This window comes from Borostomias antarcticus, assembly GCF_949987555.1.
Source record: "Borostomias antarcticus genome assembly, chromosome: 3".
Classification (NCBI taxonomy): Eukaryota; Metazoa; Chordata; class Actinopteri; order Stomiiformes; family Stomiidae; genus Borostomias; species Borostomias antarcticus.
This window is the reverse complement of record NC_140236.1, coordinates 4,950,393-4,964,533: the sequence shown is the minus strand read 5'-3', so window position 1 is coordinate 4,964,533 and position 14,141 is coordinate 4,950,393. Positions and strand designations below refer to the sequence as shown.

The following is a 14,141-nucleotide window of genomic DNA, read 5'->3' as shown; positions in this document are numbered from 1 at the left end:
GCTCAGATGTAGTTTTGCGATCGTGTTGACAAGACTTGACACTACAAACATGGTCCCCCTCGCCTACGTGGTCGTCATGTTGCCATGGGAACATGTCATTTCCAATGGAATGTACCGTAAAGTGTACTGGTTTCACTCATAGGCCTATAGAACACTCATGCCTACAACAGTAACAAAAAACAGCAGGCACAGGACAACATACCACCAAGTAGGGAGACTTAACATAAATGTCAATGTCATAAAAGTAGTTGCATATACTGCACATAGAGTCAGTATAAAAGCTATTCCAAAATATCACTGACATTCAAAGCTAAGATTGATCAAAATAACAGTTCCATTCCAAAATATGAGAAAAGTGCTAGTTAGACCACATAGCCCTACAGTCTTGCGAGGAACACAGGGGCAAGACATCCAACATGCCCAACGACACAAGCCCTTAAAATGTGCGACCCATCCGACCAACCAAGGCTCTGTCAACGGAAATACTTCCACGGGGAGTTTTGACAACTTTCGCTTAATAGTCTTATCACGAGGCTCATGATTCCGATGATAATGGACGGGAGTAGCAGCTGATTTGATTGGGTTTCAAGGGTATGAGGTGGGGGGTGGGGGTGGGTATGTGGTCTGAGAGCCTCAGCTGTCGTTGGCAGGGGTCTGGGAGAGGAGGGGTGGCATTCGAGCTGGCGTGGGCCCGTTCAGCCTATCCAGCTCGTCCACCTGCGGGGTGGTGGGCACGGTGCCCGCCCAGGCAGCCCCTCCCTCCCCCGGCGCCGCCAGGTTGGGCACGCTCTTGCTCCGGACGCACTGGAAGTCAACATGGCGGCTCTTGCCCTCCTCTTTCTCCCAGGAGAGCTGGATGAAGGGCCGCTGGACGTAGTTATAAATGACCTCTGACTTCCCCCCCGGGCGCCGTTTCACCTTTTCTTTACACGTGGGGTACCCTGGGATACAGGAAACAGAATGGATTAGAGGAGAATGGAATCAAGCTTTACACGAGGCAGGAGGGTCAGGGAACAGGAACTCACCCTCAATGCCGATCCGGATGTTCTTCAACCCCCTCTCCTTGAGCAGGGCTTTGGCCACGTCTCTGTTCTCTATGTACTTGAAGAAGCGGTAGAGCTTGGTGCTGTACAGAACTGGATAAGAGAGAGAAACACATTATCACAAGTCTAGGAATCAAGAATCGGTGTCCATTGACAATATTTCCCCCAGCTGTGACTCACTCTGGGAATACTCCTCCCCCATGGGCGGAGGGTGTTCCTCGTCCCAGTCCACCATGTCATCGTCGGCGAGCACCACAATGTGGCACTCCCTCTCCCCTCCCTGGGCACAAGCCACCATGGCGGGCACCACCAGCTCCTCCAGGAAGTCCTCAAACTGTCTCCGTGCCCCGTCGTTGGACAGCTCGTGTAGCAGGGCACCTGGGAAACAGGAGGCAAGGCAAGGCAAACTTTATTTATAAAGCACTTAAAATTACAGCAGTCAACCAAAGTGCTGTACAGAGGTTGGCCCTAAGAAGGGGGTTTCAGCCGGGTAATCGTGTTAAAACACTTTAATCAGGTCTTGGGCCTCAAACACAAGCGATTAAAACCGGGGGTTTATGGGATGAGTTTTGGAGGGATCATACTCACTGAGGTCGCGACACTTGACCGTGCTGGCGTTGAAGTTGATACAGAGGTAATCACAGGCTTCTCTAAGCTCAGCCACTGAGACGCCATCAGGACACCTCATAATACCTGTCTGATAGAAGTTCTGGCACAGCACAATGAAAGTCTGATACACTGAAGAACTTCCATTACTTTCACTGAGATGAGACTCGTAAAGGAGAACTTGAATTGTGCTACATTATGAGATTTTATTGGCATTTAACTGCTGTGTGTGTGTGTGTGTGTGTGTGTGTGTGTGTGTGTGTGTGTGTGTGTGTGTGTGTGCGCATGTGCGTGTGTGTGTGTACACTCACCAGTATGACCTGAAAGATGCTGGCACTGATTCCCTCTGTGAGTTCATACTCTCCTTTTCCATTGGGTCTGGTGAAGTTATGCTGCCGTGCAGGGCCAAACATTCTACATTGACAGGAGTTATCTGTTAACTCCTACAATCACCCTTTACCGTTTATCAAACAATGATAGTGGTCCGTCTGTCAAGGACATATTTCCTGAGAGGTTTCAGACAATATCCACAAAGATTCCAATGAATCACTCAATATACAGTTGAATGTCCTACTGTACCTTCCAAGCATGGTGTCCGGGTGTGCAGTGAAGGTAGCAGGGTCCACCACAAAATGGCTGCCGTCCACCACCAGCGTGACCCTCTCATGGTGGGCACCAGGCGCCTGGTCCGTTCGGCTGTCTCTCATCCCGCTCATCCCTCTGCTTCTCTGCCTTCCTCTTAAACCAGGAGAAAGGTGGTGATCTCTGCCTGTCACCTCATTTCACACAATCTACACAGTACCTAAAACCTCTATCAATTAAAGTCTAGTTTGTATGGAGGGAACTAAACAGATTATTGTTATTGTACAATAATATGTACTGTAGCTATTGCTCAGAATCCAATTAAGAGTCCAGGAGATTCATTATGTATACAAGTACGTGGGTAAACACAGAACCAAACATTAAACGGGACATTCTATGGTACACAATGATCTACGTATGGATGATAGAAAATCACCTGATGGTCTTTCCTCTAGCCGAACCTCACCTCCACTTTTGATGGATTTGGCCACAGAGATCAACACAGGATTGGCTGTTCTGAGATCAGCCAATGATTTGACCACCAGCCACTGACAGTCACAGTTTGACTGACAACAAAGGAAAAACAAATCTCATTAACTCCATAAATTGACTGGCCTATGCTATCTTTTGCCAATATTACGATATGTGGGACACCAAAAGTCAATTATCCCATTTTCTCATTTAAGGTTAATAATAGTCATCTTACCAAATAATGTTAATAAGCACTTCAGAACAGCTCCCATATCGAGCATTCACATGCATAGGCTAAATGTAGGCTATTGTTATGGCTCATTGATGGCTGAATTCCCATTTCAAGGCAGTGACTTGTCTTCCTGTTATGCTAGTGCGTCCACATTTCTATCATCTGAATAACCATGTAGGTTAGTCTCTGACAAAGAATAGGAAGCTCACAAGAACGTCCCAGATCCATTGATGAATGTACCACCCACCACCAGGTGAGGACGAGCAAGTAGCCTTATGTAGGCTAACGTACACAATGTTAGCCTATATGTAGCCGAATGCGTTCAAAAAGGTACGGTAGATTGAGAAACAATGTAAAAAAAACAACCAAAAAACAACAACTGTCAGATAAGGCCTTCGAGCTCAGCTGTGGAGCAATACAATTACACCCATAGCAAAAGGGCTCCGTTAGCTTTAGAGCAAATGCACGTTCAAAAAATAATGCATTGTCATTAGAACTAGGACAAGTTGCTACATGTTGCATGGAGAAATGTCCAAACTTACGTCAGTTTCATGTCATCTGCTCGGCTGCAACAGGGCGCATGGTATCGTCGGTTCGGCTATTTTACGTGTGTCACCTCGAAAGGTTTCAAATTATTTAAAATATAACTGCCATTAGCCAACGATGATCTCAGCACACAGTATCCCTGGCTGGCGTAGGCTAGGCTTGCCAAGAATGCAAGTCGCGGCTGAATCGCATTTCTAACGCATCTGTCAGAGGGGAGGGCTCCTATGGTGCAACTGCGCAAACATCCGAATTCTGCATTGAATGGTTCTTTGTGTCCCACTCAAAAACATACATATCTGTGTGTTTATTCGTTATACTTAATATGGGCGAAGTTCATACATACACAATGACGTGTAAAACAAATCATTTTAAGAAGCACTTTCAAAAATAGGCATTTATTTTCGGGAAACTGCATCCCCAAAATCTAAAACTGTCAGTTGTCACTGTTAAAAAATATGCAGGTCAAGAGAGATAAACCAGGAATAAGGAACAGAGCTGTCCACGTATGGCCTCATAAGGGCTGCATAATAATGTGTGATGCTTTGTGATGCTGCATTACCACGTGTGACAATCTGTTATTTAGTGGTTGTGAACTTCAGTCATGGGGGATAAAACAATAGTTTCTTTTCTTCAAAATAGACAAAGTCATGAGACAACCCCTGGCATGACAGGAGGACTGGTCCAGCGGAAAGACTTTATATTACAAATTACTATAATGAAAAGCCAATGAAAGATTCCCTGTTAATGGAAAATGTGCTTGTATTCTAGGATACACAGGAAATGATCATTCTTCACCCTTCCGATTGAAATCTCTGCCTGGCACATATGTAGGAGGGTGTAGCAGGGTGAGATTCAGTTCAACAATAACTGGTGTGTCTAGTAAAAAATATTTTTTTTAAATAACAGAAAGAAAAAAAGAACCACTCTTAAGACCATAACATACATGTTACTGTATTTCAAGTTTTATGTACAAAACCAGATCACAGGCCAGGTTAAAACACAAAAGAGAGGAGAACATGAAGGATTTCAGATCTAGACTTTTGTCAAGAAAGAGGTTACAAAGATAAGGTCTCTTCATTTCTTTGCCCTCTTTAGGAGAACACAGACAGTTCACATGGAATGTAGGCCTGAAAACAGAACACACAAGAGACGGAACACGCATGGCATTGTGATGAAATAAAGATTAGTGCTATAGACACCCGTTACCTGTTATGATACAGGATGAAGATGCAGACAGGTTTTTAAAGTGCTTCAATTAAATTGCACAGCGATCCACAAAGAAATTGGCAACACGTTTCTCAGCTTCATGCTTCTTCCACATAATTATTTCAAGTACACAAGGTTCGACTGGTGGGATACCTCCCAAAGACAACTGGGACAATGTAGATGTAGGAAAGAAAGCATACATACCCAAATAGGCAGCCAATTTCAAACCAAGAAATGTCAATTATAAGCATCACTGCTGAACACTGATTATGGATGGGGGCACAGAAAGTAACAGGAAGCTTAATTATACTGTTACTCTGATGGTACACTGTAAATTGGCGGGGCAACTATTAAACATTAACAGTACTGTTCAATGGGAAGCAATTGATACTTTTTAAGTATTTCCAATTGTCTGTTTATATTACTTGAAAGGTTGGATAGCACTTGAAATGAAAAGCAAATGAAAACATCCATATGCAATCACCGATCATTTGCAAGTCATCAGAATACTCTTTAAGAAATAAAACATTTGGCATATATTTGATGGAACACATATCTACTGGTCCAAACTCACTCCAACCTATCTATATTGTACACAAAAATAAATTAATGGAAATAAAGTGAAAAGTGAAGAAAAAAAGTAGTGCAACTTTGGGACGGTACAAATGGAGAATAATCTTGTCATGATTCATACTCTTATCAAATCTATTGGCTAGTCTAGTAGGAGCATTGAGCTCACATCAAATGGCACGACTCTACGATTTTAACTTTCTAAACACCTACATGGAGATAAAGACAAATGCAGCTCTTCGTTTGTAAGTAACTCGTATGCTTTTGAAAAGACCGACATCAGCCAAACAAACACTTTTTCCACTGGTATCTTGCTGCTTATGTTGCATCCAATGGACAGTTTAGAAGTGTAAACAGAAGTTGCCGCTAGTCACTCTGAGGTACCGGTTAGGAGAACAGTGGCATGGTTCGGGGGGGTCGGGGACAAGTGATGATGGCGTCACTCCATCAAGGCGATGGCTGTCACAGGCACTCGACGGAAGAAGAAGCTGGATCCTCTGAAGAGATGGCCCTGAGGAGAGGTAGTAACACACACGTACATAGACACACAAAACATGTACTGGACTAACTTCAAACTGTGCACACATTCACACCGTTTCCGCTGTGCATATCAAGAGCAAACAAATACATCCTGAAATACACGGACAGGCACTTCAGTACATGCGTTTTAAGTGGGTGATTGTGTGGCCTACCTGTTGTCCCAGGTAACCCCAGCAGTGGACCCAGGACTTGAAGATGGGGTTGTTAGGGGGAACACCAGCTGCCAAGCTGTGAACACACACACCAAAATCCACTTAACCTATATCCTAGTAAGTTGACTACCAAACAAATCATTGATATCATGTCCATCTACTTGGTTGACAGACACTATAAAATTAGCTAGGCAAGGTAAGGCAAGTTTATTTGTATAGCACATTTCAGCAACAAGGCAATTCAAAGTGCCCTACATGAGACATGAAAAGCAAGACAAAGTGCAAGAAACACATTGCAAACGAAATGCAAAAAAAAAGGAGACATTTAAAACAATGCAGGAAAAATAAAATACAGGAATAAAAGTTACAGTGCAGTGTATGAATGAATAATTATTTGATTTAATAAAAAACAGCAGCAAAAAAAAGTCTTCAGCTAGCTAAACATTTGAAGTCTGGAAACTTGATTGTGTACTGTATGTATTGTAGGACTATACAATCAAAGTGAGAGTCAATAATCAAAGTTCAGGAAGACTTTAATTATATGTTTGAACCCTTTTTGTACTAGGGTACTTTTTGCACACCCTGTTATATGGTATATTGTGTTTACTGTATATTATGCCTTTCTGTGCCTTATTGCACTACGCCTCGCCACACACACATTTCCGTGTCACTGTGCCTTTTGATTCTTCTTCTTCGTTTGGGTAGGTTGGTTGATTCGTCCTCTCCCCCCAGGCTTGGGGCCGAGGGGCTATCCTTTTACCACCCCGAGCCTGGGTGAGGGGGTCACCCGGGCTATATATCCAGCACACCTCCAGGAGCCACGTCACCGTTTCGTCATCCACGACCGTCAGGCAACGCATTCCGTTGAGTGTCCGATATATTGGACAGTCGTGGATGACGTGGTCTGTGGTTTGTTCCTCGGCGCCACACTCGCACGCCGCACAGGATGCCAAGCCCCATCTGTGCATCGATGAGCGGAAGCGTCCGACGCCGGTCCGGAGGCGATTAAGCCTCACCCACGCCGGTCTGGGTAAGTCCATCCCGGGAGAGGAAGGACTGGCGGCCGAGATGAAATCACAGAGTCTGGAGGTGTTCGCCTCCCACGCCGCACGCCAGGTGTAGTCTGCTCATCCTGCCTCACTGATGTTAAGATCTCTGCATTGCTGCAGGAGGTCACGTGCGGCAGGCACAAACGGGTGTCTGGACTTGAGGCGCCGCTGTTGCAGCGAGCCCGTCGTGGAGCAAGTGGTTAGCAGCTGGAGCAGGCGAGGCGTGCTGTGGTTCCTGTGCAGCGGAGTGCCTTTTGATATTGTACTGTATTGCATTGCCGTGTGCTATGTGTACTTTTGGCTGTAATAAAGACAATGGGGATAAATAAAGTTCATATCTATCTATCTATCTATCTATCTATGTCAATTTTATTTATATGAACTGTAGCACATGTTCATACAAGCAAATGTAGCATACAGTGCTTTAAACAGTTTATTAGTAGATGGTATTAAAACAAATAAGAAAATAAAACAGGATGGATCATATGGTAAAAGAGAATAGAAAATAATAAACAGTATATAAAAAATAAAATAAAATTAAATTAAAAAAATTAAAAACAGGTAAAACTACATAATAAAGCGAGATTAAAAAGGTATGTTTTAAGATACGTTTCATCCATTCTTAGTTTTTCTGGCAGGTTATTCCAGAGGCTGGGGGAGTAAAAACTGACGGCTGCCTCCCCATGTCTCTTGGTCTTGGCTCCGGGAACCGTTAAAAGTTCAGTGCCAGAGGACCGTAAAAGCATGCCTGACATGTATTCAGCTGCATGACTATGGAGTGCTTTGTAAACTAATAAAATAATCTTAAAATCTATTCTAAAACTGATAACCAGTATTAAGCAGTGTAGTGATGGCAAGACTGGTGTGATGGGTGCCCTTCTTCTGGGCTTAGTGAGGATGCTGCAGCATTGTGTATCATCTGAAGTTGACTAATAGCTTTCTTTGGCAGACCAGATAGGAGAGCGTTACAGTACTGATAAAAGCATGCATTAGTCTTTCAGTATCAGCCTGGGAGAGAAAACGGTTCACGGTGCAATGTTTCTCAGGTGATAAAAAGATTTCCTTGTCACATTCTTAATATGGGCCTCAAAATTAATATCAGAATCAAACATGACACCTAGGTTTGTGTGTGTGTGTGTGAGTAGGCCTACTCTATGACATTGGAGCATCACATTGCCTTTTCAGCATAGTGAGGAACTAGAAACTAGAGTGAAGCAAACTAGTTTTATGTGGATTATATTGCTGATGCAGTTTAAAGGTATAATTACTAGGATTTGTCGGTTGTGTCCTGTAAAGACAACACAGAAACGTCTAATCTTCTAATCTTAGACTTAAAGTATATTTAAGAGTATGCTTTAATAAATTAAAAGTGGGCCAATTTAGTCCCAAGAAGTATTGAAATAGTACACTTACAAATATACTAAAAGAACACTGATATTAGTATACTTACTACATAATGTATACTTGGGGAATATACTTGAACTTTACTTAAGTTTACTTAATAAAATGAACTTCATGTATACTTTTCTTTGGTAAGAGCAGCGGTGTCACCTGGCCTGGCAGTCAGAGACCCATCTGGGGGGAGAGGACAGCGAGAGAGCAAGAGAGCGCAGCGATAGTACCGAAAATTAGGATAGAAACCATTTCAAATACAACATAACAACACGGACCCAATGACTCGATGATGAAATTCGTTGCCATCTATTTTTATAATAAAATTGTAGACAATTTATTTAACTGGCACTAATGCCACACATTCCAATTTTATATTGCTTTACCCCCAAAAAGGTCACAAATGCAACCAATTTGGTGAGTTTTGAGCCACGCTAACAAAAATTGTATTTTGATGACACACACAACAGTAATAACACAATTTTGCATTATTTGAAATATGTCAGGTCATGTGTCAATGTTAAGACTTTTGAACCACATACCCACAATTGTTGACTGCCATTAGATCGGCCACCAGCATGAAGGGGTATGTCAACACGCTCACTGCAATCTGGAGTAAAGAGAAGGCAAATGAGGCACAAATATATATAATCTAAACCAGGGGTACACAAATACAAATCCTAAAGGTCCACAATTTTCCCCCCAATAATCCAAAGGTCCACCTTTTAACTTTTAAAAGGTGGACCTAATTAAAAGGCGGACCTTTGGATTATTGGGGAAAAAATTGTGGACCTTTAGGTCTACCAGTTCACACACCCACACAACAAAGGCAAATCAAACCATTTCAAGTCCTGTCTCCTTTCCTGTCTACTGTCTATCCTCTCCTCCTGTTCGAATTCATCCCATTGATTTGTCTGGTTCTTAGCTCTGAATTCTGAGGAAAGATTGGTTCAAAATGACTGTTTTGTTTGTTTCATAGTGGTGTTTCAAATTGCCACTTCACAAGAGCTATTGTTTCTTGGCATATTAAGCCATTTTTTCAATCCATTTATCTTTGAATTGCCCATTTTCACTGTCAACTTTTCTTTTGGCCCCTTTTGAACATGCCATTTTAGCTACACCAGGATTAACTGACGAACCTAACGTTAGCTGGGCTGTCAATTCATCTGCACTGTCAACTCACAGGACCCCAGTGTTGCCAGACTGGATTGACAATTTCCCAACCGCCCAATGTCATCAAAGGTAGCCCACATGGGCGGAAAACCTCCAAATCTGGCAACACGGCCAACGCCAACCCCTCCAAGCAGAGGGCGTTCGAAGTGCTGCTTGCAGCGGAGAAAGCGGAGAATTTCGATGTCTCGGAAATAATACGATGAAAAGTATAATTTGCTCAAAGTCCGGAGACAGTTGTGGTTTGGTCCGAATCCGGACCAGAGTCCGGAACTTTGAGGATGGATGATCTAAATTAAACACTGAGGTACTTTTGAACTTCAGTCTGACTTAATGAATGGCTTATGTGCGATGGTTAAACCTCTACCAGTTTCAACAAAGGCTGAACAAGGATTTGTACTGAAGTGATCAAATACTGAAATACTGTTTCATTTTGTTTCAGTGATAAGAACATTTGATGTATTAATAACAACAGTTGATGTATTAATAAGAAAATTTGATGTATTAATAAGAGCATTGAATGTATTAATTCGAACATTTGGTGTATTAATAAGAACATTTGATGTATTAATAAGAATATGTGATATATTAATAAGAACATTTGATGTATTAATAAGAATATTTAATGTATTAAACCATGTACTTACCCCCATCACAAACTTGGTGTAGCTTCTCACTACTGGTGCTTGGTTGAACTGCCAAAACAAGTACAAAAAAGTCGAGTTACATGAAGATGTCATTGAAATAAATAGATACTGGATATGTTTATAGCTATTTATGTACAGTATATTGATACTGCTTTGGGTAAGCTTATGGACCAGCAGCTCTTCGGGGCCGGCTGTAGTGGACTTACATTGTCATCCACAGCGTAAGTGTTGATAAAGTGAGCCAGGAGGTTACAGCACCACAGGAAGATGACCTCGCCTAGGACATGGGGCACCACACCCCTGCAAACACACAGCAACCAATAGGCATGGGGCACCACACCCCTGCAAACACACAGCAACCAATAGACATGGGGCACCACACCCCTGCAAACACACAGCAACCAATAGACATGAGGCACCACACCCCTGCAAACACACAGCAACCAATAGACATGGGGCACCACACCCCTGCAAACACACAGCAACCAATAGACATGAGGCACCACACCCCTGCAAACACACAGCAACCAATAGACATGGGGCACCACACCCCTGCAAACACACATCAACCAATAGACATGGGGCAACACACCCCTGCAAACACACAGCAACCAATAGACATAGCCCCACATATACAGTATTTATTCAAAAGTCAAATCAATATAAATAAAAAACAACACTAACAAATGACGTGGTGTGATGAACATAAATATGAAATATTATTAATAATATCCTAGAATTACAGAGCACAAATCTTTCATTTACTTCCCCACTTGCATAGTCTGGGTGATAGGGGCACAGCTGAACTGAATGGCTTGTGCTGACTCACACAAAGAATCCTCCAACGCCTTCCTCCTTCAAGATCCTGGTGATGCAGCTGAACAGGCCCCTGTCAGGAGTTAACCCACGTGGAGAGTAAGATGGAGGATTAAAATCACACACAGTACACATCATTCACAGCCACGATCACAGTGTTTGCTTGTCTGTATCGGCTGATACTTAACTATCAATCTCATGGCCTGAAGCAACAGGCTGTAAACGATGCGAAACTAAAATGCTTTAAACATACGTGTGAAATGAAACAGCCGAGCTCGCTTTTCACAGTGGTGACAGATTATGTTTGATGTTAGACTGACATCATCTTAACACACAATGAGAGAAGGGTCAGGTAAGGTCATGTAATGTAATGCAAGATAATAAGGGTATGGGTTGTTAGTTTGCACATGGTATCTAATGCACACATGTTGTGACATGTTGTGGCGTCTTACTTGTACTTGACCTCTCTCCCCACGAACTGGGCCATACAGCGCACTGAGATCACTGCAAAACATTGATCACCACCGATGACATGGTCACCCCCACACGACAACTGAATAAGCATAGGCCAAGGTGGAAGTTAAAATGAAAGGCTAAGTGACATAAAGCTATAAACTTCGGAGCCAGTAGAGAATAAGCAAAGAGAGAGAGAGACAGACAGTCAAAACTGTAGAAAGCCATAGGACATACCATGGAAAGGATGAGTGGCTATTCTGGACAGGCACTGGGTGACCATCTCATGTGACGTCTAGTGAGGGAGTGGACAAACAAACAACTGTATGAGCTGTCAGAGTTGATGAGTATTTCTTTCTTTCATCAACTCAAATCAAACTTTATTTGTATAGAGCATTTCATACAGAGGCAACACAATGCGTTTTACAGAGAGCAATGGGGGGGGGGCATAGGTCCCACCCCTACATATTCCAAAGCATGGAATTAGACCCTCTCACCTCTCTGACCACTTTCCTGAGGGAGGTCTTGAGATCATCTCTGTTGGATACGTGCTCCACCTGCTCTGGTGGGAAGACCTAGGGTCAAGGAGAGTAGAGGGTATTCAATAGTTAAAAAAAACACAAGAGGCAGGCCTACTGACTAAGCAGTGAGTTATTTGAGCTATAATCCGACATCTAGCAGTAGGTTAGGCTACATTCACTCACATGTTTGACTTTAGTACGGACCATGGTGGAGATGGCACTGGACATGATGCGTGGGGACAGACCCCGGAACAGCCCCTTCTTCCCATCCACCCTCACAATATGCTGTGCTGAGGACATATCGAAACCATGTAACCAGCCGCCCCTCTGGAACACGCAGGGTGTGGATTATACTTCCTGGTAAGAGTCCATCCACTCACCATAAGACAGGAAACCAGGAAGGTAGAGCACTTTCCTCCCAAACATGGTGGTGCCAACAGTTGGGGCAAGGGGCTCATGTCCTACCTGCAAACACGGCATTTTAGAGAGAAAAAAAAAAAGGCCAGCTGGGAAGCAAGTCAAAAGCTGGCAATGACCTATCAGACTTGAGTCATACTCATATCCTAGCTTTTAGCCTCAGTCGTTTACTGACCAGGCTGGCTGGACATGGCATGAAACTAACAGAATTAGCTAAATGGTTACGTTTTCGTAACTTTAGCTACCTTAGTCACTGAGACAGACTGGTCACTGGGTGTTATTTACATAACATTACATTACAGTCATTTAGCTGTCGCTTAATTGCATTTAATGTAGGAAGTCAGTGTACAACTACTTGCCAGAACTCATAAGTGCATCTCCTTTCTAAACAAGTAACTAAGAGCATAACCTAGTGCTGAAGGCAAAGTGCAAGAAGAGCAACATAAAAATGCTAAGTGCTTATGAGGGAGGATCCTGGTAATAGCCTACTTCTTGAAGAGGTGAGTTTTGAGCCAGTGGCGAAAGATGGGCAGGATGTTTAGAGTCTAGATTAGACTGGTGCCCGATCACTGCCCCAACCAAGGCCAACCAACTCCCAACACACAACATTCAAACGTTGGCAGATTTTGAACGTTGGAAATTTAAAATTCACGTACAAATCCATCCAACCAACGTGAACAGTCACCAGTCAAACATCACATCCAACGTTAATGTTGGTTCGGGCTGCAGACCAGTCTAGAATCTAGAGCAATTTAGTTTGTCTGTATCCCATACTATAATCAAAGATCATCAACTTTCTCTGGTCTGCAATTTATAACATCTAACACAGGTGAATATAGTGCCATCAGTTAGATATGTATATGTTAGCTAACCTTAGCTAAATTAGCTTAACGTAACGTTACTGCTGCTAGTTAGGACACTCACAGTGTGTACCAACTAGTGCTAGTGGTGTGGTACTTCAAACAGTTGCTAGCCAGCGTGCTCGACGCCTAATGAACAGTAAAATCCTAATAAATATGGGTTCACGGAGACGAGAGACAGTAGTTGATATCTAGCTGCTACCTGAATTAGCAATTTGACGTATAACAGCGGGTGTGTGATTGCTGTCACCCCGGCTCCGAGAAGCACGATTGCTGTGTCCATGTCCACTGGTGTCACAGCCGCATCTTGGTCAAATTGCGAGTCCCTTCGCCCACTTGCATCGCCGGGCGAGTAGTCCGGTGTCACCATTTTAAAGGCGATATCGAGAGGAACCCTCTCCCGGTTTGGCCGAGGGAATTCAGAAGCGTTGCAGTGTGCAGTTGCAGGGACGAGCAAAACAAGACATCACGTGATTACTAGAATTATGCAGATGCAGATGGGTTGATGCTAGAATGGACGGGCCGGAGGGACGGGAGGGAGGGAACTCCGCTGCACGTCATCAAATGCTCACAGCGGCATCAACCAATCTTTCAATCAATCAATCAATCAATCAATCAATCAATCAATCAATCAATCAATCAATCAATCAATCAATCAATCAATCAATCAATCAAAGCTTTATTTGTATAGCGCATTTCATACCCAGAGGCAACACAATGCGCTTTACAGAGAACAAGGGAGGTGGGCATACGACCCACTCTCTACATATTCCAGAGGGAAGCAAAAAAAACAGTAATCACCCGGGGGCCAAATAAGTGAGCTGTAAAAATTCTCCCCTGACCCCTCTCAACAAGGCGATCGAGCAAG

At 43.2% G+C, this 14,141-nt stretch overlaps 2 protein-coding genes across 4 annotated transcripts; both read right to left on the bottom strand.

The window, feature by feature from the left end:
- Positions 1-18: 18 nt before the first annotated feature.
- Positions 19-3,613, bottom strand: LOC311307637 (BTB/POZ domain-containing protein KCTD20-like). Of its 2 annotated transcripts, none has more exons than XM_084436470.1 (8): positions 3,477-3,613; positions 2,668-2,797; positions 2,229-2,387; positions 1,961-2,063; positions 1,632-1,752; positions 1,224-1,421; positions 1,026-1,136; positions 19-941 (listed from the first exon to the last, which is right to left on the bottom strand). In XM_084436470.1, exons 3-8 carry the CDS (start codon positions 2,363-2,365, stop codon positions 634-636), a joined length of 978 nt encoding a protein of 325 aa, XP_084292596.1. In that variant the 5' UTR covers positions 2,366-2,387; positions 2,668-2,797; positions 3,477-3,613; the 3' UTR covers positions 19-633. The 2 variants fall into 2 exon arrangements, with proteins under 2 accessions (XP_084292596.1, XP_084292597.1); XM_084436471.1 differs by having other exon boundaries at positions 2,229-2,381.
- An 833-nt stretch (positions 3,614-4,446) lies between these two features.
- LOC311307650 (mitochondrial carrier homolog 1-like) lies at positions 4,447-13,682 on the bottom strand. 2 transcript variants are annotated; one of them, XM_084436487.1, is made up of 12 exons: positions 13,476-13,682; positions 12,377-12,461; positions 12,180-12,286; positions 11,973-12,050; positions 11,713-11,770; positions 11,475-11,526; positions 11,036-11,095; positions 10,413-10,506; positions 10,207-10,254; positions 8,932-8,999; positions 5,949-6,024; positions 4,447-5,767 (listed from the first exon to the last, which is right to left on the bottom strand). In XM_084436487.1, exons 1-12 carry the CDS (start codon positions 13,641-13,643, stop codon positions 5,696-5,698), a joined length of 966 nt encoding a protein of 321 aa, XP_084292613.1. In that variant the 5' UTR covers positions 13,644-13,682; the 3' UTR covers positions 4,447-5,695. The 2 variants fall into 2 exon arrangements, with proteins under 2 accessions (XP_084292613.1, XP_084292614.1); XM_084436488.1 differs by lacking the exons at positions 4,447-5,767; positions 5,949-6,024; positions 8,932-8,999 and adding an exon at positions 9,253-9,323.
- Positions 13,683-14,141: the final 459 nt, after the last annotated feature.

Coding starts and splice junctions, on each gene's coding strand:
- LOC311307650 (XM_084436487.1), bottom strand. CDS start 13,643: ATGGTGACACCGGACTACTCGCCCGGCGATGCAAGTGGGCGAAGGGAC. Junction 11,096..11,474: donor GGGAGAGAGGTCAAGTACAA/GTAAGACGCCAC, acceptor AACTCCTGACAG/GGGCCTGTTCAGCTGCATCA. Junction 5,768..5,948: donor GGGGTTACCTGGGACAACAG/GTAGGCCACACA, acceptor ACCTCTCCTCAG/GGCCATCTCTTCAGAGGATC.
- LOC311307637 (XM_084436470.1), bottom strand. CDS start 2,365: ATGAGCGGGATGAGAGACAGCCGAACGGACCAGGCGCCTGGTGCCCAC. Junction 1,422..1,631: donor GGTCAAGTGTCGCGACCTCA/GTGAGTATGATC, acceptor CCTGTTTCCCAG/GTGCCCTGCTACACGAGCTG. Junction 1,137..1,223: donor GGGGGAGGAGTATTCCCAGA/GTGAGTCACAGC, acceptor TCTCTTATCCAG/TTCTGTACAGCACCAAGCTC.